Source organism: Pristiophorus japonicus, unplaced genomic scaffold (genome assembly GCF_044704955.1).
Source record: "Pristiophorus japonicus isolate sPriJap1 unplaced genomic scaffold, sPriJap1.hap1 HAP1_SCAFFOLD_563, whole genome shotgun sequence".
NCBI classification, from domain to species: Eukaryota; Metazoa; Chordata; class Chondrichthyes; family Pristiophoridae; genus Pristiophorus; species Pristiophorus japonicus.
In genome coordinates, this window is record NW_027254471.1 from 174,134 (window position 1) to 200,000 (window position 25,867).

The window sequence follows — 25,867 nt, forward strand, 5'->3', positions numbered from 1 at the left end:
CCTGGGAGTGACTGACCGCTGTCCAGAGAGTGCTTGACCTTGTCCGGAGAGTGACTGACCCGTGTCCGGGGAGTGACTGACCAGTGTCCGGGGAGTGACTGACCCGTGTCCGGGGAAGGACTGACCCGTGTCCAGAGAATGATTGACCCATGTCCGGGAGTGACTGATCCATGTCCGGAGAGTGACTGACCCATGTCCCAGAGTCCGGGGAGTGACTGACCCGTGTCCGGAGAGTGACTGTCCCATGTCCTGCGAGGTGACTGACCCGTGTCCTGGGAGTGACTGACCCGTGTCCGGGAGTGACTGACCCTGTCCGGAGAGTGACTGACCCGTGTCCTGCGAGGTGACTGACCCGTGTCCTCGGTGTGACTGACCTGTGTCCGGGAGTGTCTGACCCGTGTCCTGGGAGTGACTGACCCGTGTCCGGGGAGTGACTGACCTGTGTCCGGTGACTGACTGACCCGTGTCCTGGGAGTGACTGACCCGTGTCCGGGAGTGACTGACCCTGTCCGGAGAGTGACTGACGCGTGTCCTGCGAGGTGACTGACCCGTGTCCTGGATGTGACTGACCCGTGTCCGGGAGTGACTGACCCATGTCCTGGGAGGTGTCTGACCCATGTCCTGGGAGGTGACTGACCCGTGTCCTGGGTGTGACTGACCCGTGTACGGGGAGTGACTGACCCATGTCCTGGGAGGTGACTGACCCGTGTCCGGAGAGTGACTGACCCGTGTACGGGGAGTGACTGACCCTGTCCGGAGAGTGACTGACCCCTGTCCCCGTGTCCAGGGAGTGACTGACCCGTGTCCGGAGAGTGACTGTTCCGTGTCCTGTGAGGTGACTGACCCGTGTCCTGGGAGTGACTGACCCGTGTCCGGGAGTGACTGACCCTGTCCGGAGAGTGACTGACCCGTGTCCTGCGAGGTGACTGACCCGTGTCCTGGGTGTGACTGACCCGTGTCCGGGAGTGACTGACCAGTGTCCTGGGAGTGACTGGCTTGTGTCCGGGGAGAGACTGACCCTGTCCTGGGAGTGACTGAGTGACTGACCGGTGTCCGGGGAGTGACTGACCGGTGTCCGGGGAGTGACTGACCCGTGTCCTGGGAGTGACTGAACCGTGTCCGGGGAGTGACTGAACAGTGTCCGGGCAGTGACTGACCCGTGTCCGGGGAGTGACTGACCCGTGTCCTGGGAGTGACTGACCGCTGTCCAGAGAGTGCTTGACCTTGTCCGGAGAGTGACTGACCCGTGTCCAGGGAGTGACTGACCAGTGTCCGGGGAGTGACTGACCCGTGTCCGGAGAAGGACTGACCCATGTCCGGAGAGTGATTGACCCATGTCCGGGAGTGACTGATCCATGTCCGGAGAGTGACTGACCCATGTCCCAGAGTCCGGGGAGTGACTGACCCGTGTCCGGAGAGTGACTGTCCCATGTCCTGCGAGGTGACTGACCCGTGTCCTGGGAGTGACTGACCCGTGTCCGGGAGTGACTGACCTTGTCCGGAGAGTGACTGACCCGTGTCCGGGGAGTGACTGACCAGTGTCCGGGGAGTGACTGACCCGTGTCCGGGGAAGGACTGACCCGTGTCCGGAGAGTGATTGACCCATGTCCGGGAGTAACTGATCCATGTCCGGAGAGTGACTGACCCATGTCCCCGTGTCCGGAGAGTGACTGACCCGTGTCTGGAGAGTGACTGACCCGTGTCCAGGGAGTGACTGACCCGAGTCCGGAGAGTGACTGACCCTGTCCGGAGAGTGACTCACCCGTGTCCCCGTGTCCGGAGAGTGACTGACCCGTGTCCGGGGACTGACTGACCCGATCCGGAGAGTGATTGACCCGTGTCCTGGGAGTGACTGACCCGTGTCCTGGGTGTGACTGACCCATGTCCTGGGAGGTGACTGACCTGTGTCCTGGGAGTGACTGACCCGTGTCCTGGGAGTGACTGACCCATGTCAGGAGAGTGACTGACCTGTGTCCGGGGAGTGACTGACCTGTGTCCGGGGAGTGACTGACCCGTGTCCAGAGAGTGACTGACCCGTGTCCTGGGAGTGACTGACCTGTGTCCGCGGAGTGACTGACCTGTGTCCTGGGAGTGTCTGACCCGTGTCCTGGGAGTGACTGACCACTGTCCGGGGAGTGACTGACCTGTGTCCGGTGACTGACTGACCCGTGTCCTGGGAGTGACTGACCCGTGTCCGGGAGTGACTGACCCTGTCCGGAGAGTGACTGACGCGTGTCCTGCGAGGTGACTGACCCGTGTCCTGGGTGTGACTGACCCGTGTACGGGGAGTGACTGACCCTGTCCGGGAGTGACTGACCCATGTCCTGGGAGGTGACTGACCCGTGTCCGGAGAGTGACTGACCCACGTACGGGGAGTGACTGACCCTGTCCGGAGAGTGACTGACCCCTGTCCCCGTGTCCAGGGAGTGACTGACCCATGTCCGGAGAGTGACTGTTCCGTGTCCTGTGAGGTGACTGACCCGTGTCCTGGGAGTGACTGACCCGTGTCCGGAAGTGACTGACCCTGTCCGGAGAGTGACTGACCCGTGTCCTGCGAGGTGACTGACCCGTGTCCTGGGTGTGACTGACCCGTGTCCGGGAGTGACTGACCAGTGTCCTGGGAGTGACTGGCTTGTGTCCGGGGAGAGACTGACCCTGTCCTGGGAGTGACTGAGTGACTGACCGGTGTCCGGGGAGTGACTGACCGGTGTCCGGGGAGTGACTGACCCGTGTCCTGGGAGTGACTGAACCGTGTCCGGGGAGTGACTGAACAGTGTCCGGGCAGTGACTGACCCGTGTCCGGGCAGTGACTGACCCGTGTCCGGGGAGTGACTGACCCGTGTCCTGGGAGTGACTGACCGCTGTCCAGAGAGTGCTTGACCTTGTCCGGAGAGTGACTGACCCGTGTCCGGGGAGTGACTGACCCGTGTCCGGGGAAGGACTGACCCGTGTCCGGAGAGTGATTGACCCATGTCCGGGAGTGACTGATCCATGTCCGGAGAGTGACTGACCCATGTCCCAGAGTCCGGGGAGTGACTGACCCGTGTCCGGAGAGTGACTGTCCCATGTCCTGCGCGGTGACTGACCCGTGTCCTGGGAGTGACTGACCCGTGTCCGGGAGTGACTGACCCTGTCCGGAGAGTGACTGACCCGTGTCCTGCGAGGTGACTGACCCGTGTCCTCGGTGTGACTGACCTGTGTCCGGTGACTGACTGACCCGTGTCCTGGGAGTGACTGACCCGTGTCCGGGAGTGACTGACCCTGTCCGGAGAGTGACTGACGCGTGTCCTGCGAGGTGACTGACCCGTGTCCTGGATGTGACTGACCCGTGTCCGGGAGTGACTGACCCATGTCTTGGGAGGTGACTGACCCGTGTCCTGGGTGTGACTGACCCGTGTACGGGGAGTGACTGACCCTGTCCGGGAGTGACTGACCCATGTCCTGGGAGGTGACTGACCCGTGTCCGGAGAGTGACTGACCCGTGTACGGGGAGTGACTGACCCTGTCCGGAGAGTGACTGACCCCTGTCCCCGTGTCCAGGGAGTGACTGACCCGTGTCCGGAGAGTGACTGTTCCGTGTCCTGTGAGGTGACTGACCCATGTCCTGGGAGTGACTGACCCGTGTCCGGGAGTGACTGACCCTGTCCGGAGAGTGACTGACCCGTGTCCTGCGAGGTGACTGACCCGTGTCCTGGGTGTGACTGACCCGTGTCCGGGAGTGACTGACCAGTGTCCTGGGAGTGACTGGCTTGTGTCCGGGGAGAGACTGACCCTGTCCTGGGAGTGACTGAGTGACTGACCGGTGTCCGGGGAGTGACTGACCGGTGTCCGGGGAGTGACTGACCCGTGTCCTGGGAGTGACTGAACCGTGTCCGGGGAGTGACTGAACAGTGTCCGGGCAGTGACTGACCCGTGTCCGGGGAGTGACTGACCCGTGTCCTGGGAGTGACTGACCGCTGTCCAGAGAGTGCTTGACCTTGTCCGGAGAGTGACTGACCCGTGTCCGGGGAGTGACTGACCAGTGTCCGGGGAGTGACTGACCCGTGTCCGGGGAAGGACTGACCCGTGTCCGGAGAGTGATTGACCCATGTCCGGGAGTGACTGATCCATGTCCGGAGAGTGACTGACCCATGTCCCAGAGTCCGGGGAGTGACTGACCCGTGTCCGGAGAGTGACTGTCCCATGTCCTGCGAGGTGACTGACCCGTGTCCTGGGAGTGACTGACCCGTGTCCGGGAGTGACTGACCCTGTCCGGAGAGTGACTGACCCGTGTCCTGCGAGGTGACTGACCCGTGTCCTCGGTGTGACTGACCTGTGTCCGGGAGTGACTGACCCCTGTCCCCGTGTCCGGAGAGTGACTTGTCCATGTCCGGGGAGTGACTGACCCGTGTCCGAGAGTGACTGACCAGTGTCCGGGGAATGACTAACCCTGTCCGGAGAGTGACTGACCCTGTCTGGGGAGTGACTGACCCGTGTCCGGAGAGTGACTGACCCATGTCTGGAGAGTGACTGGCCCTATCCGGGGAGTGACTGACCCTGTCTGGGGAGTGACTGACCCCTGTCCGGGGAGTGACTGACCCATGTCCGGAGCGTGACTGACCCTGTCCGGGCAGTGACTGACCCTGTCCGGGGAGTGACTGACCCATGTCTGGAGAGTGACTGACCCTGTACGGGGAGTGACTGACCCTGTCCGGGGAATGACTGACCCCTGTCCCCGTGTCCAAGGAGTGACTGACCCGTGTCCGGGGAGTGACTGACCCATATCCCTGTGTCCGGGGAGTGACTGACCCTGTCCGGGGAGTGACTGACCCGTGTCTGGAGAATGACTAACCCTGTCCGGGGAGTGACTGACCCGTGTCCGGGGAGTGACTGACCCGTGTCCCTGTGTACGGGGAGTGTCTGACCCTGTCCGGGAGTGACTGACCCATGTCCTGGGAGGTGACTGACCCGTGTCCGGAGAGTGACTGACCCGTGTACGGGGAGTGACTGACCCTGTCCGGAGAGTGACTGACCCCTGTCCCCGTGTCCAGGGAGTGACTGACCCGTGTCCGGAGAGTGACTGTTCCGTGTCCTGTGAGGTGACTGACCCGTGTCCTGGGAGTGACTGACCCGTGTCCGGGAGTGACTGACCCTGTCCGGAGAGTGACTGACCCGTGTCCTGCGAGGTGACTGACCCGTGTCCTGGGTGTGACTGACCCGTGTCCGGGAGTGACTGACCAGTGTCCTGGGAGTGACTGGCTTGTGTCCGGGGAGAGACTGACCCTGTCCTGGGAGTGACTGAGTGACTGACCGGTGTCCGGGGAGTGACTGACCGGTGTCCGGGGAGTGACTGACCCGTGTCCTGGGAGTGACTGAACCGTGTCCGGGGAGTGACTGACCCGTGTCCGGGCAGTGACTGACCCGTGTCCGGGGAGTGACTGACCCGTGTCCTGGGAGTGACTGACCGCTGTCCAGAGAGTGCTTGACCTTGTCCGGAGAGTGACTGACCCGTGTCCGGGGAGTGACTGACCAGTGTCCGGGGAGTGACTGACCAGTGTCCGGGGAGTGACTGACCCGTGTCCGGGGAAGGACTGACCCGTGTCCGGAGAATGATTGACCCATGTCCGGGAGTGACTGATCCATGTCCGGAGAGTGACTGACCCATGTCCCAGAGTCCGGGGAGTGACTGACCCGTGTCCGGAGAGTGACTGACCACTGTCCAGAGAGTGCTTGACCTTGTCCGGAGAGTGACTGACCCGTGTCCGGGGAGTGACTGACCAGTGTCCGGGGAGTGACTGACCCGTGTCCGGGGAAGGACTGACCCGTGTCCGGAGAGTGATTGACCCATGTCCGGGAGTGACTGATCCATGTCCGGAGAGTGACTGACCCATGTCCCAGAGTCCGGGGAGTGACTGACCCGTGTCCGGAGAGTGACTGTCCCATGTCCTGCGAGGTGACTGACCCGTGTCCTGGGAGTGACTGACCCGTGTCCGGGAGTGACTGACCCTGTCCGGAGAGTGACTGACCCGTGTCCTGCGAGGTGACTGACCCGTGTCCTCGGTGTGACTGACCTGTATCCGGGAGTGTCTGACCCGTGTCCTGGGAGTGACTGACCCGTGTCCGGGGAGTGACTGACCTGTGTCCGGTGACTGACTGACCCGTGTCCTGGGAGTGACTGACCCGTGTCCGGGAGTGACTGACCCTGTCCGGAGAGTGACTGACGCGTGTCCTGCGAGGTGACTGACCCGTGTCCTGGATGTGACTGACCCGTGTCCGGGAGTGACTGACCCATGTCCTGGGAGGTGACTGACCCGTGTCCTGGGTGTGACTGACCCGTGTACGGGGAGTGACTGACCCTGTCCGGGAGTGACTGACCCATGTCCTGGGAGGTGACTGACCCGTGTCCGGAGAGTGACTGACCCGTGTACGGGGAGTGACTGACCCTGTCCGGAGAGTGACTGACCCCTGTCCCCGTGTCCAGGGAGTGACTGACCCGTGTCCGGAGAGTGACTGTTCCGTGTCCTGTGAGGTGACTGACCCGTGTCCTGGGAGTGACTGACCCGTGTCCGGGAGTGACTGACCCTGTCCGGAGAGTGACTGACCCGTGTCCTGCGAGGTGACTGACCCGTGTCCTGGGTGTGACTGACCCGTGTCCGGGAGTGACTGACCAGTGTCCTGGGAGTGACTGGCTTGTGTCCGGGGAGAGACTGACCCTGTCCTGGGAGTGACTGAGTGACTGACCGGTGTCCGGGGAGTGACTGACCGGTGTCCGGGGAGTGACTGACCCGTGTCCTGGGAGTGACTGAACCGTGTCCGGGGAGTGACTGAACAGTGTCCGGGCAGTGACTGACCCGTGTCCGGGGAGTGACTGACCCGTGTCCTGGGAGTGACTGACCGCTGTCCAGAGAGTGCTTGACCTTGTCCGGAGAGTGACTGACCCGTGTCCGGGGAGTGACTGACCAGTGTCCGGGGAGTGACTGACCCGTGTCCGGGGAAGGACTGACCCGTGTCCGGAGAGTGATTGACCCATGTCCGGGAGTGACTGATCCATGTCCGGAGAGTGACTGACCCATGTCCCAGAGTCCGGGGAGTGACTGACCCGTGTCCGGAGAGTGACTGTCCCATGTCCTGCGAGGTGACTGACCCGTGTCCTGGGAGTGACTGACCCGTGTCCGGGAGTGACTGACCCTGTCCGGAGAGTGACTGACCCGTGTCCTGCGAGGTGACTGACCCGTGTCCTCGGTGTGACTGACCTGTGTCCGGGAGTGACTGACCCCTGTCCCCGTGTCCGGAGAGTGACTTGTCCATGTCCGGGGAGTGACTGACCCGTGTCCGAGAGTGACTGACCAGTGTCCGGGGAATGACTAACCCTGTCCGGAGAGTGACTGACCCTGTCTGGGGAGTGACTGACCCGTGTCCGGAGAGTGACTGACCCATGTCTGGAGAGTGACTGGCCCTATCCGGGGAGTGACTGACCCTGTCTGGGGAGTGACTGACCCCTGTCCGGGGAGTGACTGACCCATGTCCGGAGAGTGACTGACCCTGTCCGGGCAGTGACTGACCCTGTCCGGGGAGTGACTGACCCATGTCTGGAGAGTGACTGACCCTGTACGGGGAGTGACTGACCCTGTCCGGGGAATGACTGACCCCTGTCCCCGTGTCCAAGGAGTGACTGACCCGTGTCCGGGGAGTGACTGACCCATATCCCTGTGTCCGGGGAGTGACTGACCCTGTCCGGGGAGTGACTGACCCGTGTCTGGAGAATGACTAACCCTGTCCGGGGAGTGACTGACCCGTGTCCGGGGAGTGACTGACCCGTGTCCCTGTGTCCGGGGAGTGACTGACCCATGTCCGGAGAGTGACTGACCCGTGTCCGGGGAGTGACTGACCCATGTCCGGAGAGTGACTGACCCGTGTCCGGGGAGTGACTGACCCATGTCCGGGGAGTGACTGACCCATGTCCCCGTGTCCGGGGAGTGACTGACCCCTGTCTGGAGAGTGACTGACCCATGTCCCCGTGTCTGGGGAGTGACTGACCCATGTCCGGGGAGTGACTGACCCTGTCCGGGGAGTGACTGACCCATGTCTGGGGAGTGACTGACCCATGACCCCGTGTCCTGGGAGTGACTGACCCGTGTCCAGGAGTGACTGACCCTGTCCGGAGAGTGACTGACGCGTGTCCTGCGAGGTGACTGACCCGTGTCCTGGATGTGACTGACCCGTGTCCGGGAGTGACTGACCCATGTCCTGGGACGTGACTGACCCGTGTCCTGGGTGTGACTGACCCGTGTACGGGGAGTGACTGACCCTGTCCGGGAGTGACTGACCCATGTCCTGGGAGGTGACTGACCCGTGTCCGGAGAGTGACTGACCCACGTACGGGGAGTGACTGACCCTGTCCGGAGAGTGACTGACCCCTGTCCCCGTGTCCAAGGAGTGACTGACCCATGTCCGGAGAGTGACTGTTCCGTGTCCTGTGAGGTGACTGACCCGTGTCCTGGGAGTGACTGACCCGTGTCCGGAAGTGACTGACCCTGTCCGGAGAGTGACTGACCCGTGTCCTGCGAGGTGACTGACCCGTGTCCTGGGTGTGACTGACCCGTGTCCGGGAGTAACTGACCAGTGTCCTGGGAGTGACTGGCTTGTGTCCGGGGAGAGACTGACCCTGTCCTGGGAGTGACTGAGTGACTGACCGGTGTCCGGGGAGTGACTGACCGGTGTCCGGGGAGTGACTGACCCGTGTCCTGGGAGTGACTGAACCGTGTCCGGGGAGTGACTGAACAGTGTCCGGGCAGTGACTGACCCGTGTCCGGGCAGTGACTGACCCGTGTCCGGGGAGTGACTGACCCGTGTCCTGGGAGTGACTGACCGCTGTCCAGAGAGTGCTTGACCTTGTCCGGAGAGTGACTGACCCGTGTCCGGGGAGTGACTGACCAGTATCCGGGGAGTGACTGACCCGTGTCCGGGGAAGGACTGACCCGTGTCCGGAGAGTGATTGACCCATGTCCGGAGAGTGACTGACCCATGTCCCAGAGTCCGGGGAGTGACTGACCCGTGTCCGGAGAGTGACTGTCCCATGTCCTGCGCGGTGACTGACCCGTGTCCTGGGAGTGACTGACCCGTGTCCGGGAGTGACTGACCCTGTCCGGAGAGTGACTGACCCGTGTCCTGCGAGGTGACTGACCCGTGTCCTCGGTGTGACTGACCTGTGTCCGGTGACTGACTGACCCGTGTCCTGGGAGTGACTGACCCGTGTCCGGGAGTGACTGACCCTGTCCGGAGAGTGACTGACGCGTGTCCTGCGAGGTGACTGACCCGTGTCCTGGATGTGACTGACCCGTGTCCGGGAGTGACTGACCCATGTCCTGGGAGGTGACTGACCCGTGTCCTGGGTGTGACTGACCCGTGTACGGGGAGTGACTGACCCTGTCCGGGAGTGACTGACCCATGTCCTGGGAGGTGACTGACCCGTGTCCGGAGAGTGACTGACCCGTGTACGGGGAGTGACTGACCCTGTCCGGAGAGTGACTGACCCCTGTCCCCGTGTCCAGGGAGTGACTGACCCGTGTCCGGAGAGTGACTGTTCCGTGTCCTGTGAGGTGACTGACCCGTGTCCTGGGAGTGACTGACCCGTGTCCGGGAGTGACTGACCCTGTCCGGAGAGTGACTGACCCGTGTCCTGCGAGGTGACTGACCCGTGTCCTGGGTGTGACTGACCCGTGTCCGGGAGTGACTGACCAGTGTCCTGGGAGTGACTGGCTTGTGTCCGGGGAGAGACTGACCCTGTCCTGGGAGTGACTGAGTGACTGACCGGTGTCCGGGGAGTGACTGACCGGTGTCCGGGGAGTGACTGACCCGTGTCCTGGGAGTGACTGAACCGTGTCCGGGGAGTGACTGAACAGTGTCCGGGCAGTGACTGACCCGTGTCCGGGGAGTGACTGACCCGTGTCCTGGGAGTGACTGACCGCTGTCCAGAGAGTGCTTGACCTTGTCCGGAGAGTGACTGACCCGTGTCCGGGGAGTGACTGACCAGTGTCCGGGGAGTGACTGACCCGTGTCCGGGGAAGGACTGACCCGTGTCCGGAGAGTGATTGACCCATGTCCGGGAGTGACTGATCCATGTCCGGAGAGTGACTGACCCATGTCCCAGAGTCCGGGGAGTGACTGACCCGTGTCCGGAGAGTGACTGTCCCATGTCCTGCGAGGTGACTGACCCGTGTCCTGGGAGTGACTGACCCGTGTCCGGGAGTGACTGACCCTGTCCGGAGAGTGACTGACCCGTGTCCTGCGAGGTGACTGACCCGTGTCCTCGGTGTGACTGACCTGTGTCCGGGAGTGACTGACCCCTGTCCCCGTGTCCGGAGAGTGACTTGTCCATGTCCGGGGAGTGACTGACCCGTGTCCGAGAGTGACTGACCAGTGTCCGGGGAATGACTAACCCTGTCCGGAGAGTGACTGACCCTGTCTGGGGAGTGACTGACCCGTGTCCGGAGAGTGACTGACCCATGTCTGGAGAGTGACTGGCCCTATCCGGGGAGTGACTGACCCTGTCTGGGGAGTGACTGACCCCTGTCCGGGGAGTGACTGACCCATGTCCGGAGAGTGACTGACCCTGTCCGGGCAGTGACTGACCCTGTCCGGGGAGTGACTGACCCATGTCTGGAGAGTGACTGACCCTGTACGGGGAGTGACTGACCCTGTCCGGGGAATGACTGACCCCTGTCCCCGTGTCCAAGGAGTGACTGACCCGTGTCCGGGGAGTGACTGACCCATATCCCTGTGTCCGGGGAGTGACTGACCCTGTCCGGGGAGTGACTGACCCGTGTCTGGAGAATGACTAACCCTGTCCGGGGAGTGACTGACCCGTGTCCGGGGAGTGACTGACCCGTGTCCCTGTGTCCGGGGAGTGACTGACCCATGTCCGGAGAGTGACTGACCCGTGTCCGGGGAGTGACTGACCCATGTCCGGAGAGTGACTGACCCGTGTCCGGGGAGTGACTGACCCATGTCCGGGGAGTGACTGACCCATGTCCCCGTGTCCGGGGAGTGACTGACCCCTGTCTGGAGAGTGACTGACCCATGTCCCCGTGTCTGGGGAGTGACTGACCCATGTCCGGGGAGTGACTGACCCTGTCCGGGGAGTGACTGACCCATGTCTGGGGAGTGACTGACCCATGACCCCGTGTCCAGAGAGTGACTGACCCGTGTCCAGGGAGTGACTGACCCATGTCCGGAGAGTGAGTGATCCGTGTCCGGAGAGCGACTGACCCATGTCCGGGGAGTGACTGACCCTGTCCGGGAGTGACTAACCCATGTCCGGGGAGTGACTGACCCTGTCCGGGAGTGACTAACCCATGTCCGGAGAGCGACTGACCCATGTCCGGGGAGTGACTGACCCTGTCCGGAAGTGACTGACCCATGTCCGGGGAGTGACTGACCCGTGTCCGCAGAGTAATTGACCCGTGTCCAGGAGTGACTGACCCGTGTCCTGGGAGGTGACTGACCCTTGTCCGGAGAGTGACTGACCCATGTCCCCGTGTCCGGGGAGTGACTGACCCGTGTCCAGGGAGTGACTGACCCATGTCCAGAGAGTGACTGACCCGTGTCCGGAGAGTGACTGACCCATGTCCGGAGAGTGACTGACCCATGTCCGGGGAGTGACTGACCCTGTCCGGGAGCGACTGACCCATGTCCGGGGAGTGATTGACCCGTGTCCGGGAGTGACTGACCCGTGTCCGGAGAGTGGCTGACCCGTGTCCGGGGAGTGATTGACCCGTGTTCGGAGAGTGACTGACCCCTGTCCCCGTGTCCGGAGAGTGACTGGTCCATGTCCGGGGAGTGACTGACCCGTGTCTGGGAGTGACTGACCAGTGTCCAGGGAGTGACTCTCCCGTGTCCGGAGAGTGACTGACCCTGTCCGGGAGAGTGACTGACCCGTGTCCTGTGTGACTCCAGATATCCAGAGCTGAGCTGCCATTTGCTGTCCTGAGATGGGGTGCCGTGGTTACCGAGGTACCTTTGTGTTACTAGGTGATGAGGAACATGGTTCACTGTGCAGACCTGAGTAACCCCACCAAGCCGCTGGAACTGTACCGACAATGGACAGACCGCATTCTGGAGGAGTTCTTCCGACAGGGAGACAAGGAGCGAGAGAGAGGGATGGAGATCAGCCCTATGTGTGACAAGCACACAGCCTCGGTGGAAAAGTCGCAGGTACCAGCGGGCACTGGGCATTCCCACATGGGCACGGGTAGTATAACTCTGAGCCACACAAACCAGTTTTCTCAGTACTCCAGGATTCTCACAGGGTCCTGCTCCTCCTCACTATCCAGCGACTGTCTGAGTGTGACCATTGGCTGTGATGCCCCCCATGGTTTAATAGCAGTCGATTTGGGCACTTGGGATAGCTCCAGAGAGAGAGAGAGAGAGACGGCGGTTTCTGGGTCGCTGCCCCTGTCAGAGTTAGTGTCATCAGGAGAGCAGGGAGAAACTTTTTGGAAAAATGTGGATCCACCTCTGATCCCTGTTCAGCACATCCCTGATCCGGGCTTCACATCACTGAACGGCAGTACAGACGGCAGGTACCGAAATACAGACATAGAAACATAGAAAATAGGTGCAGGCGCCCTTCGAGCATTCAATAAGATCATGGCTGATCATTCCCTCAGTACCCCTTTCCTGCTTTCTCCCCATGCCCATTGATCCCTTTAACCGTAAGGGCGATATCTAACACCCTCTTGAATATATCCAATAAACTGGCATCAACAACTCTCTGCGGCCGGGAATTCCACAGTTTAACAATTCTCTGAGTGAAGATGTTTCTCCTCATCTCAGTCCTAAATGGCCTACCCCTTATCCTTAGACAGTGTCCCCTGGTTCTGGACTTCCCCAACGTCGGGAACATTCTTCCTGCATCTAACCTGTCCAGTCCCGTCGGAACTTTATATGTTTCTATGAGATCCCCTCTCATCCTTCTAAACTCCAGGCCCAGTCGATCCAGTCTCTCCTCATATGTCAGTCCAGCCATCCCTGGAATCAGTCTGGTGAACCTTCGCTGCACTCCCTCAATAGCAAGAACGTCATTCCTTAGATTAGAAGACCAAAACTGAACACAATATTCCAGGTGAGGCCTCACCAAGGCCCTGTACAACTGCAGTAAGACCTCCCTGCTCCTATACTCAAATCCTCTAGCTATGAAGGCCAACATGCCATTTGCCTTCTTCACCGCCTGCTGTACCTGCATGCCAACTTTCAGTGACTGATGTTCCATGACACCCAGGTCTCGTTGCACCTCCCCTTTTCCTAATCTGTCACCATTCAGATAATATTCTGCCTTCGTTTTTTTGCCACCAAAGTGGATAACCTCACATTTGTCCACATTATACTGCATCTGCCATGCATTTGCCCACTCACCTAACCTGTCCAAGTCACCCTGCAGCCTCTTAGCATCCTCCTCACAGCTCACACTGCCACCCAGCTTAGTGTCATCTGCAAACTTGGAGATATTACATTCAATTCCTTCATCTAAATCATTGATGTATATTGTAAATAGCTGGGGTCCCAACACTGAGCCCTGCGGCACCCCACTAGTCACTGCCTGCCATTCTGAAAAGGCATTCGGAATAAGGTGGACAAATTAACTGCGCAGGCAGCAATTAACGAATATGATATAATTGGCATCACGGAGACATGGCTCCAGGGTGACCAAGGCTGGGAACTCAACATCCAGGGGTATTCAATATGGGGGGAGGGGAGTGCGGGGAGGGAACATGAGAAATAAGAGCAGGAGTAGGCCATTTGGACCCTCGAGTTTGCTCCGCCATTCAATATGATCATCGACCTCAACTCCATTTTGCCGCCCAATCTCCATCTCCCTTGATTCCCCGAGAGTGCAACAATCTATCGATCTCAGCCTTGAATATACTCAATGACTGAGCCTCCACAGCCCTCTGGGGCAGAGAATTCCAAAGATTCACCATCCTCTGAGTGAAGAAATTTCTGCTCAAATCAGTCCTAAATGGCCGACCCTTCTCTGACCCCTGGTTCTGGTCTCCCCGGCCAGAGGAAACATCCTCCCGACATCTACCCTGTCAGAATCTGACACGTTTCAATGAGATCCCCTCTCATTCTTCTAAACTCCAGAGAGCTTAGGGCCAATCTACTCATTCTCTGGAAGGGAAGGAAGGGGTTTACTGTCTCTGATGTCAATCTCTGCCTTGCAGGTGGGATTTATCGACTACATCGTGCACCCTCTGTGGGAGACGTGGGGAGACTTGGTGCACCCCGATGCGCAGGATATCCTGGACACATTAGAGGACAACAGGTACTGGTACCAGAGTATGGTCCCACAAAGCCCCTCACCACCACTCGACGATCCCAGTCCTGGCCAGGAGCTCTGCATCGACAAGTTCCAGTTCGAACTGACGCTGGAGGAAGAAGAGGATTCTGACCGATCGGACAAGGAGAGGAACAGCACAGGAGAGGAGGAGACCATGCTGTGCACAGCGGAGGGCGAGGAGGAGAGAGACAAGGAAGGGCAGGAGGAGGGACAGTCAGACACCACAGCCAAGGACGCATCTTCGGTAGAATCATAAAAATGGGGATGCAGGCGTGTGTGGATTGGACAAAATGAATGAAATTTGTCTTTTTTTGGAGACATGCGCATTAACTGTAGATTGGAATCTGTGCCGGTGGTGGATTGCACCACTGGAGCACCCGAACACTCAGGGAACTCCCAACGGGAAGGGCGGGAGAACAAAGCCATTCTTTGTCTGGTTTGAACCTTCGACGGATAACGGGGCGAGAGGAGTTCGCTTTGAAATCAGACTTGTGTCCCTCCCTCTCGCCCCAGCCCGCCTGCCGGGAGTGAAGGACAAAGTGAGCCGCTGGAGAAAACGACAGAGTTCCAGCAGGAATCGGGGGCCAGACTAACCACCTCTCTCTCCTCTGCACGCCTTCCACGGCAAGGGATCAGTTTCTCTGAGTGAGAGGGTCGGGGGACTGCGTGCCTTTTCTAGAATTATCTACAAGCTTCGTCTTTGTAGTTAAGTCAAGCAATGATTTGTTTTATTTTTAATGTTATATTTTACGCACTGTTTCTTATAATTTATTCTGCGAGGTTCTGGAACGAGCCAGATCAACAGAACAGGCCGGTGGGTTTGAAGCTGAACCGGTTACAAACACTAAGCTCTGCTCTTCAATTTGTGAAGTCTTCCTCCAACATTCTTTTGCACAATACGGCAATATCTTTGGGACATTTTTGAATAATTTATGTTACAGAGATTGTGGGATGTGTGGGATTTACGGGACGAGTTGTGCTGGCTGAGGGTGGGAACCATTCCTCCACTCGAAGTTTCCCATTCCCTTGTGCCAGGAGGGCTCTGATCTGCCAGGTTCCAGTTGTACCACATCAGGACAGTCTCGTGTTCACTTTACTCTCCTCTGTGGAAGGCACTGACTCTCACCGAGGTCAGTCCACGGCGTCTCCTGGCACACATTCTTCAGTGAGTGCTAGCAGGCTGTTTAATCACAGCCAAGTCTATAATGTCTGCACCCCAGATACACAGACACACACGGACATACAGGCACACACACAGGCACACACACAGATATACAGGCACACACACAGACATACAGGCACACACACAGGCACACACACAGATATACAGGCACACACACAGACATACAGGCACACACACAGGCACACACACAGACATACAGGCACACACACAGATATACAGGCACACACACAGACATACAGGCACACACACAGACATACAGGCACACACACAGACATACAGGCACACACAGAGGCACACACGGACATACAGGCACACATACAGACACGCACACATACACACACAGACATACAGGCACACACACAGGCACAGACACAGTCATACAGGCACACACACAGACACACACACACACAGACATACAGGCACACATACAGGCACACACACGGACATACAGGCACACGCACACAGACATACAGACACGCACACATACAGGCACACATACAGACATACAGGCGCACACATACAGACACGCACACATACAGACATACAGGCACACATACAGGCACACACACACACGGACATACAGACACGCACACATACACACACAGACATACAGGCACACACACGGACATACAAGCACACACACAGACATACACACACATGGACATACAGGCACACACACAGGCACACACACAGACATACAGGCACGCAGACACGCACACACACGGACATACAGGCACACACACGGACATACAGGCACACACACAGGCACAGACACACACGGACATACAGGCACACACACACGGGCATACAGGCACACATACATACAGGCACACATACAGGCACACACACAGACACGCACACACGGACACACATACACACACACAGACACACGTGGACATACAGACACACAGGCACACACATACAGGCACGCAGACACACACACATACACACACAGACATATATACAGACACAGACACAGGCGCACACACAGACACGGACACACAGGGACACACACACACTGACACACACACACTGATACCCTGAGACACACACACACACTGATACCCTGAGACACAGGGACATACACTGATACCCTGAGACACAGACGGACACACACACACACACACATGGACACACACTGATACCCTGAGACACAGGGACATACACTGAAACCCTGAGACACACACGGACACACAGACACTCACACACACTGATACCTTGGGGTGCAACACAAATACTGGATTCAGAATGATTGCTTCTGTGGCCCAGAATCAGAAGAGAGTTCTGTTCCGAACCAGGACTTTCATTTATTTGTTCCTGCATTTATCTCCGAGTTCGCACACAGCCTTTAAATTCTGGACATGAAATTGCTGCTCTCCTAGTTTGCTGTATAAGGGTCAGTATAAATTAGATTTTTTTTTGCCTTAAACTCAATTTGTGCTCGCAAGAGAACTCGCGCCAGCCCGCTCCCAATCCCAGAGATGAGATTGTGGGTGTGATGCCCACGTAGATTCCTTTCTGTGCCGAGGGCTGAGCTATCGGAGTCTGCCAGAATGGCCAGAACCTGCTCTTCTCAGTGCCATCAAATGGTGCATTCAATCAGGAACGTGACCGTAATTGTATCGCGTTCCAGAACTAACGGGATGAGCTGGAGTGAAGTCCTGGCTGTACATCATCACCTGTGAATCCAATTCATGGAATTTCTGTCTGCCCGTCTCTGAAAGTAAAATTGCGGAGAGGAAACAAACGGTTCCAGCGTATGTCCGCTCTCTGTCAACTGAACAGCTAAGGAGTCATCGATCACAGACAGGGCTGATCCCTGTCCCAAACAATGCTGCAAATACCACCATTTCTATGGGATCGTAACCCCCCCCAAAAACCTCCAAATATAAAGTTAGTTTCTATCGACTGCCCTGCCTGGGCAGGGAAAGTCTAAATATCTTCACAGAGTCACCCCCCCCCCGCACCAAGATTCCATCCAGGTTTGTTCTGGGGATATCTGACAGGAGCAGGAACCAACACAGCAAGATCCCGATATGGAGCACACTCTCGCCACATCGCGTAACACCCATTTACAATCATGGAATGATACAGCACAAAAGGAGGCCTTTGAGCCCATCGTGTCTGTGCTGGATCTATGACGGAGCTCTCCAATTAGTCCCACTCCTCTCCTCTTTCCCTATTTTTCCTTTTGAAGTATTTATCCAGTTCCCTTTTGAAAGTCACTATTGAATCTGCTTCCACCGCCCTTTCAGGCAGCGCGTTCCCGATCACAGCAAAATAATCATCTCTCCTCTGGTTCTTTTGCCAATCACCATAAATCTGTGTCCTCTGTTACTGACCCTCCTTATAACATCCTCAGAGCCAGGGACCTTCGAGTGAAGATTTGACAGCTGGAGCATTGTGTGGCCATATTGCACCCCATTAGAGCACTGGTTTGCTGCGTTACCCAGAGCCGAGGGTTGGTGACAGGTATGTCCCTCCGTGTCCCAGTGTGATGTGATGCGTGTGGGTTCGATTCTGCAGCAAAGTCAGGCTTCTCCATGAAAGGCATTGACATCACCCAGAGCTGCAGGTTAATTAAGGTAGGATCACAACAGGCCCCTTGTTCACACCACGTAAATCAAGTCCATCAGCCCCGGGCTGGATCTGGAGCTCCAGTACAGTCCTCAGGAATCAACAGAAACTCCAAAAAAAAACAGATCTGCCAATCATGTTGTCACCTCAAATTCAGGCAAAACTAAAGCAGGTTTCAGAGGGATGGTTTGGAGGAATCAGGGGTCACCTGCTAGTTCCCTCTTTGATCTGGCATCCATATTGTGTCTGATCGTGTCTGAAAAAGCTGGTGGGATGTTTCTGTACATTGGCGATGGTGGTTCATGCCCCAATCTCTGCCACTCACAGCTCGTGGCACCAGCAGCCTCTTGTGGTTCAGACTCCTCACCTCGTTCCTGCTTTAACGCTACTTTGGGGAAAACATGTTCCAAATCTCGGGGCAGTTTGTGAAAATCCGCTCTTCCCATCTCAGCCAAATGTTCCAGTGAACAGAAGGTTATCAGCAGGTAATATGGTGGCCATTCAGTGCAGTCTCCACCAAACAGCCAGGGGACACGGGTCTGGTCCTTGTATAGTTTTTTAGTTTGTATTATTGATGGATTTATTTCTTTGGTTCTGGATTGATATTTGTACATAATGTAATGTTTGTAAATGATTCGTTCTAAAGCTGTTGAGTCCGAGAGATAATCCTGGTGAGAAGAAGTGTCAAATCCCATGTAATATAACATGCCGTGAAATCGAGAACATGTGGAGCCTGTAACCGCTGACTGACATCTGACTGACCCGCATCCTTCATCAATGGGGCGACAGACAGGGTGTCAAACACATGTGCAGCACACACTCCCTCCCTCTCACATTCCCTCCCTCAACCCACACTCCCTCCCTCACACACACACACTCCCACCCACATCTCACACTCCCTCCCTCATCCCATACTCCCTCCCTCTCACACTCCCTCCCTCCCTCACACTCACACACTCCCACCCACATCTCACACTCCCTCCCTCTCACACTCCCTCCCTCATCCCACACTCCCTCCCTCTCACACTCCCTCCCTCCCTCACACTCACACACTCCCACCCACATCTCACACTCCCTCCCTCATCCCATACTCCCTCTCTCTCACACTCCCTCCCTCTCACACTCCCTCCCTCCCTCACACTCACACACTCCCACCCACATCTCACACTCCCTCCCTCTCACACTCCCTCCCTCATCCCACACTCCCTCCCTCTCACACTCCCTCCCTCCCTCACACTCACACACTCCCACCCACATCTCACACTCCCTCCCTCATCCCATACTCCCTCTCTCTCACACTCCCTCCCTCTCACACTCCCTCCCTCCCTCACACTCACACACTCCCACCCACATCTCACACTCCCTCCCTCTCACACTCCCTCCCTCATCCCACACTCCCTCCCTCGCACACTCCCTCCCTCCCTCACACTCACACACTCCCACCCACATCTCACACTCCCTCCCTCACACCCACACTCCCTTGCTCTCACACACACACCCACATACCCCTCACACACACAAACACTCCCTCATCCCACACTCCCTCCCTCACCCCACACTCCCTCCCTCACACACACACTCCCTCCCTCACACACATACACACTCCCACATCCCCCACACACTCCCCCCTCCCTCACACACACACACACACACTCCCTCCCTCACACACATACACACTCCCACATCCCCCACACACTCCCCCCTCCCTCACACACACACACACACACACTCCCTCCCACACTCGCTGAACACACTGGTAAACAGAACAGTGGGGTTTAAATGGACCCCAGGTGAATCGCCACTGTGCAGCTCATTGGGTCTGAGCTCACAGCAGTGACAATAATACAAGTCCTGGAAATCATAAAACTTTACACAATCATCACAGACCAACAAAAGAATCCTCTAGCCAATCAGATGGTCATGGTAAAGGTCATGGGTCAGCACCGTCACTGTCTGCCGTTGTATGTTTTTAATCCCAGGAGGTTGCAGCACTTTCAATAATCAACGTTCCACGTTCATCAGATGGACCTGTGGTAAACTGTAGCATCAAATCTCACAAACATGTTTGAAAAAATATTAAAAATCACTTGAAATTACCGATTGGAATATTTGTACATTTGTTGTAGTGCTTGGGTATGAAGTGTTTCTAAACTCATGCCCAGATTCACATCTCAGCCAGTCCACATTGAGACACTGACTCTGGCCCTTCACTCTCTCTGTCCGTCAGTGTAGAATGTGTTCACAATTCACCCATCAATCAATCAATATGTGGGGTTTAAATATGAGAAACGTTAAAAATAAATCAATAAATAAAAAGCACGGAGAAGGTTTGCAATGCGTTGCGTGAATCTTTTATTTCATAGGACCGTAAACGTTTACAGCACGAGGCCACTTGGCCCATCGTGTCAGTGCCAACGTTTTTCTAGAACAATCCCAAACTAATCCCACTGCCCCACTCTCTCCCCATAGTCCTGTATCAATCCCAAACTAATCCCACTGCCCCACTCTCTCCCCATAGCCCTGTATTAATCCCAAACTAATCCCACTGCCCCGCTCTCTCCCCATAGCCCTGTATCAATCCCAAACTAATCCCACTGCCCCGCTCTCTCCCCATAGCCCTGTATCAATCCCAAACTAATCCCACTGCCCCACTCTCTCCCCATAGCCCTGTATCAATCCCAAACTAATCCCACTGCCCCGCTCTCTCCCCATAGCCCTGTATCAATCCACAAACTAATCCCACTGCCCCACTCTCTCCCCATAGCCCTGTATCAATCCCAAACTAATCCCACTGCCCCGCTCTCTCCCCATAGCCCTGTATCAATCCCAAACTAATCCCACTGCCCCACTCTCTCCCCATAGCCCTGTATTAATCACAAACTAATCCCACTCTCCCCACAGGCCTGTATCAATCCCAAACTAATCCCACTGCCCCGCTCTCTCCCCATAGCCCTGTATCAATCCCCAAACTAATCCCACTGCCCCACGCTCTCTCCCCATAACCCTGTATTAATCCCAAACTAATCCCTCGCTCTCTCCCCATAGCCATGTATTAATCACAAACTAATCCCACTTTCTCCCCACAGTCCTGTATCAATCCCAAACTAATCCCACTGCCCACTCTCTCCCCATAGCCCTGTATCAATCCCAAACTAATCCCACTGCCCCACTCTCCCCATAGCCCTGTATCAATCCCAAACTAATCCCACTGCCCCGCTCTCTCCCCATAGCCCTGTATTAATCCCAAACTAATCCCACTGCCCCGCTCTCTCCCCATAGCCCTGTATCAATCCCAAACTAATCCCACTGCCCCGCTCTCTTCCCATAGTCCTGTATCAATCCCCAAACTAATCCCACTGCCCCGCTCTCTCCCCATAGTCCTGTATCAATCCCAAACTAATCCCACTGCCCCACTCTCTCCCCATAGCCCTGTATTAATCCCAAACTAATCCCACTGCCCCGCTCTCTCCCCATAGCCCTGTATCAATCCCAAACTAATCCCACTGCCCCGCTCTCTTCCCATAGCCCTGTATCAATCCACAAACTAATCCCACTGCCCCGCTCTCTCCCCATAGCCCTGTATCAATCCCCAAACTAATCCCACTGCCCCACGCTCTCTCCCCATAACCCTGTATTAATCCCAAACTAATCCCTCGCTCTCTCCCCATAGCCATGTATTAATCACAAACTAATCCCACTCTCTCCCCACAGTCCTGTATCAATCCCAAACTAATCCCACTGCCCACTCTCTCCCCATAGCCCTGTATCAATCCCAAACTAATCCCACTGCCCCACTCTCCCCATAGCCCAAAATCAATCCCAAACTAATCCCACTGCCCCGCTCTCTCCCCATAGCCCTGTATTAATCCCAAACTAATCCCACTGCCCCGCTCTCTCCCCATAGCCCTGTATCAATCCCAAACTAATCCCACTGCCCCGCTCTCTTCCCATAGTCCTGTATCAATCCCCAAACTAATCCCACTGCCCCGCTCTCTCCCCATAGTCCTGTATCAATCCCAAACTAATCCCACTGCCCCACTCTCTCCCCATAGCCCTGTATCAATCCCAAACTAATCCCACTGCCCCGCTCTCTCCCCATAGCCCTGTATCAATCCCAAACTAATCCCACTGCCCCGCTCTCTCCCCATAGCCCTGTATCAATCCCAAACTAATCCCACTGCCCCGCTCTCTTCCCATAGCCCTGTATCAATCCACAAACTAATCCCACTGCCCCGCTCTCTCCCCATAGCCCTGTATCAATCCCAAACTAATCCCACTGCCCCACTCTCTCCCCATAGCCCTGTATTAATCACAAACTAATCCCATTCTCTCCCCACAGTCCTGTATCAATCCCAAACTAATCCCACTGCCCCGCTCTCTCCCCATAGCCCTGTATCAATCCCAAACTAATCCCGCTGCCCCGCTCTCTTCCCATAGCCCTGTATCAATCCACAAACTAATCCCACTGCCCCGCTCTCTCCCCATAGCCCTGTATCAATCCCAAACTAATCCCACTGCCCCACTCTCTCCCCATAGCCCTGTATTAATCACAAACTAATCCCATTCTCTCCCCACAGTCCTGTATCAATCCCAAACTAATCCCACTGCCCCGCTCTCTCCCCATAGCCCTGTATCAATCCCAAACTAATCCCACTGCCCCGCTCTCTCCCCATAGTCCTGTATCAATCCCAAACTAATCCCACTGCCCCACTCTCTCCCCATAGCCCTGTATCAATCCCAAACTAATCCCTCGCTCTCTCCCCACAGTCCTGTATCAATCCCAAACTAATCCCACTGCCCCACTCTCTCCCCATAGCCCTGTATCAATCCCAAACTAATCCCACTGCCCCGCTCTCTCCCCATAGTCCTGTATCAATCCCAAACTAATCCCACTGCCCCACTCTCTCCCCATAACCCTGTATTAATCCCAAACTAATCCCTCGCTCTCTCCCCATAGCCATGTATTAATCACAAACTAATCCCACTCTCTCCCCACAGTCCTGTATCAATCCCAAACTAATCCCACTGCCCCACTCTCTCCCCATAGCCCTGTATTAATCCCAAACTAATCCCACTGCCCCGCTCTCTCCCCATAGCCCTGTATCAATCCCAAACTAATCCCACTGCCCCGCTCTCTTCCCATAGCCCTGTATCAATCCACAAACTAATCCCACTGCCCCGCTCTCTCCCCATAGCCCTGTATCAATCCCCAAACTAATCCCACTGCCCCACGCTCTCTCCCCATAACCCTGTATTAATCCCAAACTAATCCCTCGCTCTCTCCCCATAGCCATGTATTAATCACAAACTAATCCCACTCTCTCCCCACAGTCCTGTATCAATCCCAAACTAATCCCACTGCCCACTCTCTCCCCAGAGCCCTGTATCAATCCCAAACTAATCCCACTGCCCCACTCTCCCCATAGCCCAAAATCAATCCCAAACTAATCCCACTGCCCCGCTCTCTCCCCATAGCCCTGTATTAATCCCAAACTAATCCCACTGCCCCGCTCTCTCCCCATAGCCCTGTATCAATCCCAAACTAATCCCACTGCCCCGCTCTCTTCCCATAGTCCTGTATCAATCCCCAAACTAATCCCACTGCCCCGCTCTCTCCCCATAGTCCTGTATCAATCCCAAACTAATCCCACTGCCCCACTCTCTCCCCATAGCCCTGTATCAATCCCAAACTAATCCCACTGCCCCGCTCTCTCCCCATAGCCCTGTATCAATCCCAAACTAATCCCACTGTCCCGCTCTCTCCCCATAGCCCTGTATCAATCCCAAACTAATCCCACTGCCCCGCTCTCTTCCCATAGCCCTGTATCAATCCACAAACTAATCCCACTGCCCCGCTCTCTCCCCATAGCCCTGTATCAATCCCAAACTAATCCCACTGCCCCACTCTCTCCCCATAGCCCTGTATTAATCACAAACTAATCCCATTCTCTCCCCACAGTCCTGTATCAATCCCAAACTAATCCCACTGCCCCGCTCTCTCCCCATAGCCCTGTATCAATCCCAAACTAATCCCGCTGCCCCGCTCTCTTCCCATAGCCCTGTATCAATCCACAAACTAATCCCACTGCCCCGCTCTCTCCCCATAGCCCTGTATCAATCCCAAACTAATCCCACTGCCCCACTCTCTCCCCATAGCCCTGTATTAATCACAAACTAATCCCATTCTCTCCCCACAGTCCTGTATCAATCCCAAACTAATCCCACTGCCCCGCTCTCTCCCCATAGCCCTGTATCAATCCCAAACTAATCCCACTGCCCCGCTCTCTCCCCATAGTCCTGTATCAATCCCAAACTAATCCCACTGCCCCACTCTCTCCCCATAGCCCTGTATCAATCCCAAACTAATCCCTCGCTCTCTCCCCACAGTCCTGTATCAATCCCAAACTAATCCCACTGCCCCACTCTCTCCCCATAGCCCTGTATCAATCCCAAACTAATCCCACTGCCCCGCTCTCTCCCCATAGTCCTGTATCAATCCCAAACTAATCCCACTGCCCCACTCTCTCCCCATAGCCCTGTATCAATCCCAAACTAATCCCACTGCCCCGCTCTCTCCCCATAGCCCTGTATCAATCCCAAACTAATCCCACTGCCCCGCTCTCTCCCCATAGTCCTGTATCAATCCCAAACTAATCCCACTGCCCCGCTCTCTCCCCATAGCCCTGTATCTCCTTGTGCTTTGAATATTTATCCAATGGTCTCTGCCTCAACCACTCCCTGTGTTATGTTCTGACCACCCTCGGTGTAAAGATTTCGCCCAAACCTATCCTCTCCTAAATTGACGACCTCTTGTCACTGAGCCCCGGCCAGAGGAAATCGTCTTTCTCCAGTCACTCTTATCAAAATAGGGGGAGAAATTGGGGTCGTTTGTGCCTTCCGTTAGCACCCCCGCGGGGCGCAAAATACTTTTCGTACAAGTGTGGCAGCGCTAACATCTCCCGCAAAATTCCATGGGAGTTTAGCAGCGGCGGTAACCGGATTGTCATCACCGTGCGCAGCGTCCCCTATTCACCCGGAGCAAAAATTTGGTTGCGCCTGCTGAAGCTGTGCCGGGCGATGACCGCCTCAGGGGGCGCTCGCTACGCCCGGCCCCGCTGGAAATTGGCCGCTCCCGGCGGTACAGCGCCCCCTCTGCCGGGCGCCGGAGGAAGTGCAGCTCTCGGGGCGGAAAGCCCAATATCGCGAGTTCGGATCATTTCCCCCGTTACCTGTAACGGCTCGCGGACAGTGCGGCCGCCATTTACCAGGAGGTCGATTGAAGGACTGAAACTCAATGTCTCCCCCAGGCGCAGGTAAGGGAACCCGGGGGAGGATAGGAGGGACAGACCAGAGCTTTGGGGGGGCGAGAACTGCGGCTCCTCCCGCGGCCCCAAACTCCATCCTCCGGCCTCGGACCCCGGGCTCCATCCCCCATCCTCCGGCCTCGGACCCCGGGCTCCGCTCCATCCGATGCCGGGTTTTCCGAGGCAGTAAATATCCCCTTCACTCCCCACAGTCTCGGGATATTTTTTGTTTGAATCTTTTATCAGAAAATTCCTCCCAGTGAGGAAACTTGGAGCATGCGCAGTACCGCCGGACAACCACTGGGTGGCGGCAGAGCTCCACATTGTCGGTCTGTGTCACCGCCCCAAATATACAAAACCCCCCAAATATAAATCCTAAACCCTCAAATATAGACCCCAAATATAGACCCAAACCCCCCCAAATATAGACCCCAAATATAGACTCAAACCCCCCAAATATAGACCCAAACCCCCCAAATATAGACC

The 25,867-nt window shown here is 56.6% G+C and overlaps 1 protein-coding gene across 3 annotated transcripts in view; it reads left to right on the plus strand.

Moving 5' to 3' along the window:
- The window catches only part of LOC139254641 (3',5'-cyclic-AMP phosphodiesterase 4B-like), a 172,078-nt gene extending 153,033 nt beyond the window's left edge, over window positions 1–19,045 (plus strand). For all 3 annotated transcript variants that reach the window (XM_070873761.1, XM_070873762.1, XM_070873763.1), the window contains exons 9-10: window positions 12,010–12,192; window positions 14,202–19,045. In XM_070873761.1, the coding sequence (XP_070729862.1) occupies window positions 12,010–12,192; window positions 14,202–14,573 (555 nt within the window). In that variant the 3' untranslated portion in view covers window positions 14,574–19,045. The remainder of the gene's footprint in view (window positions 1–12,009; window positions 12,193–14,201) is intronic.
- The last annotated feature ends 6,822 nt before the right edge of the window (window positions 19,046–25,867 follow it).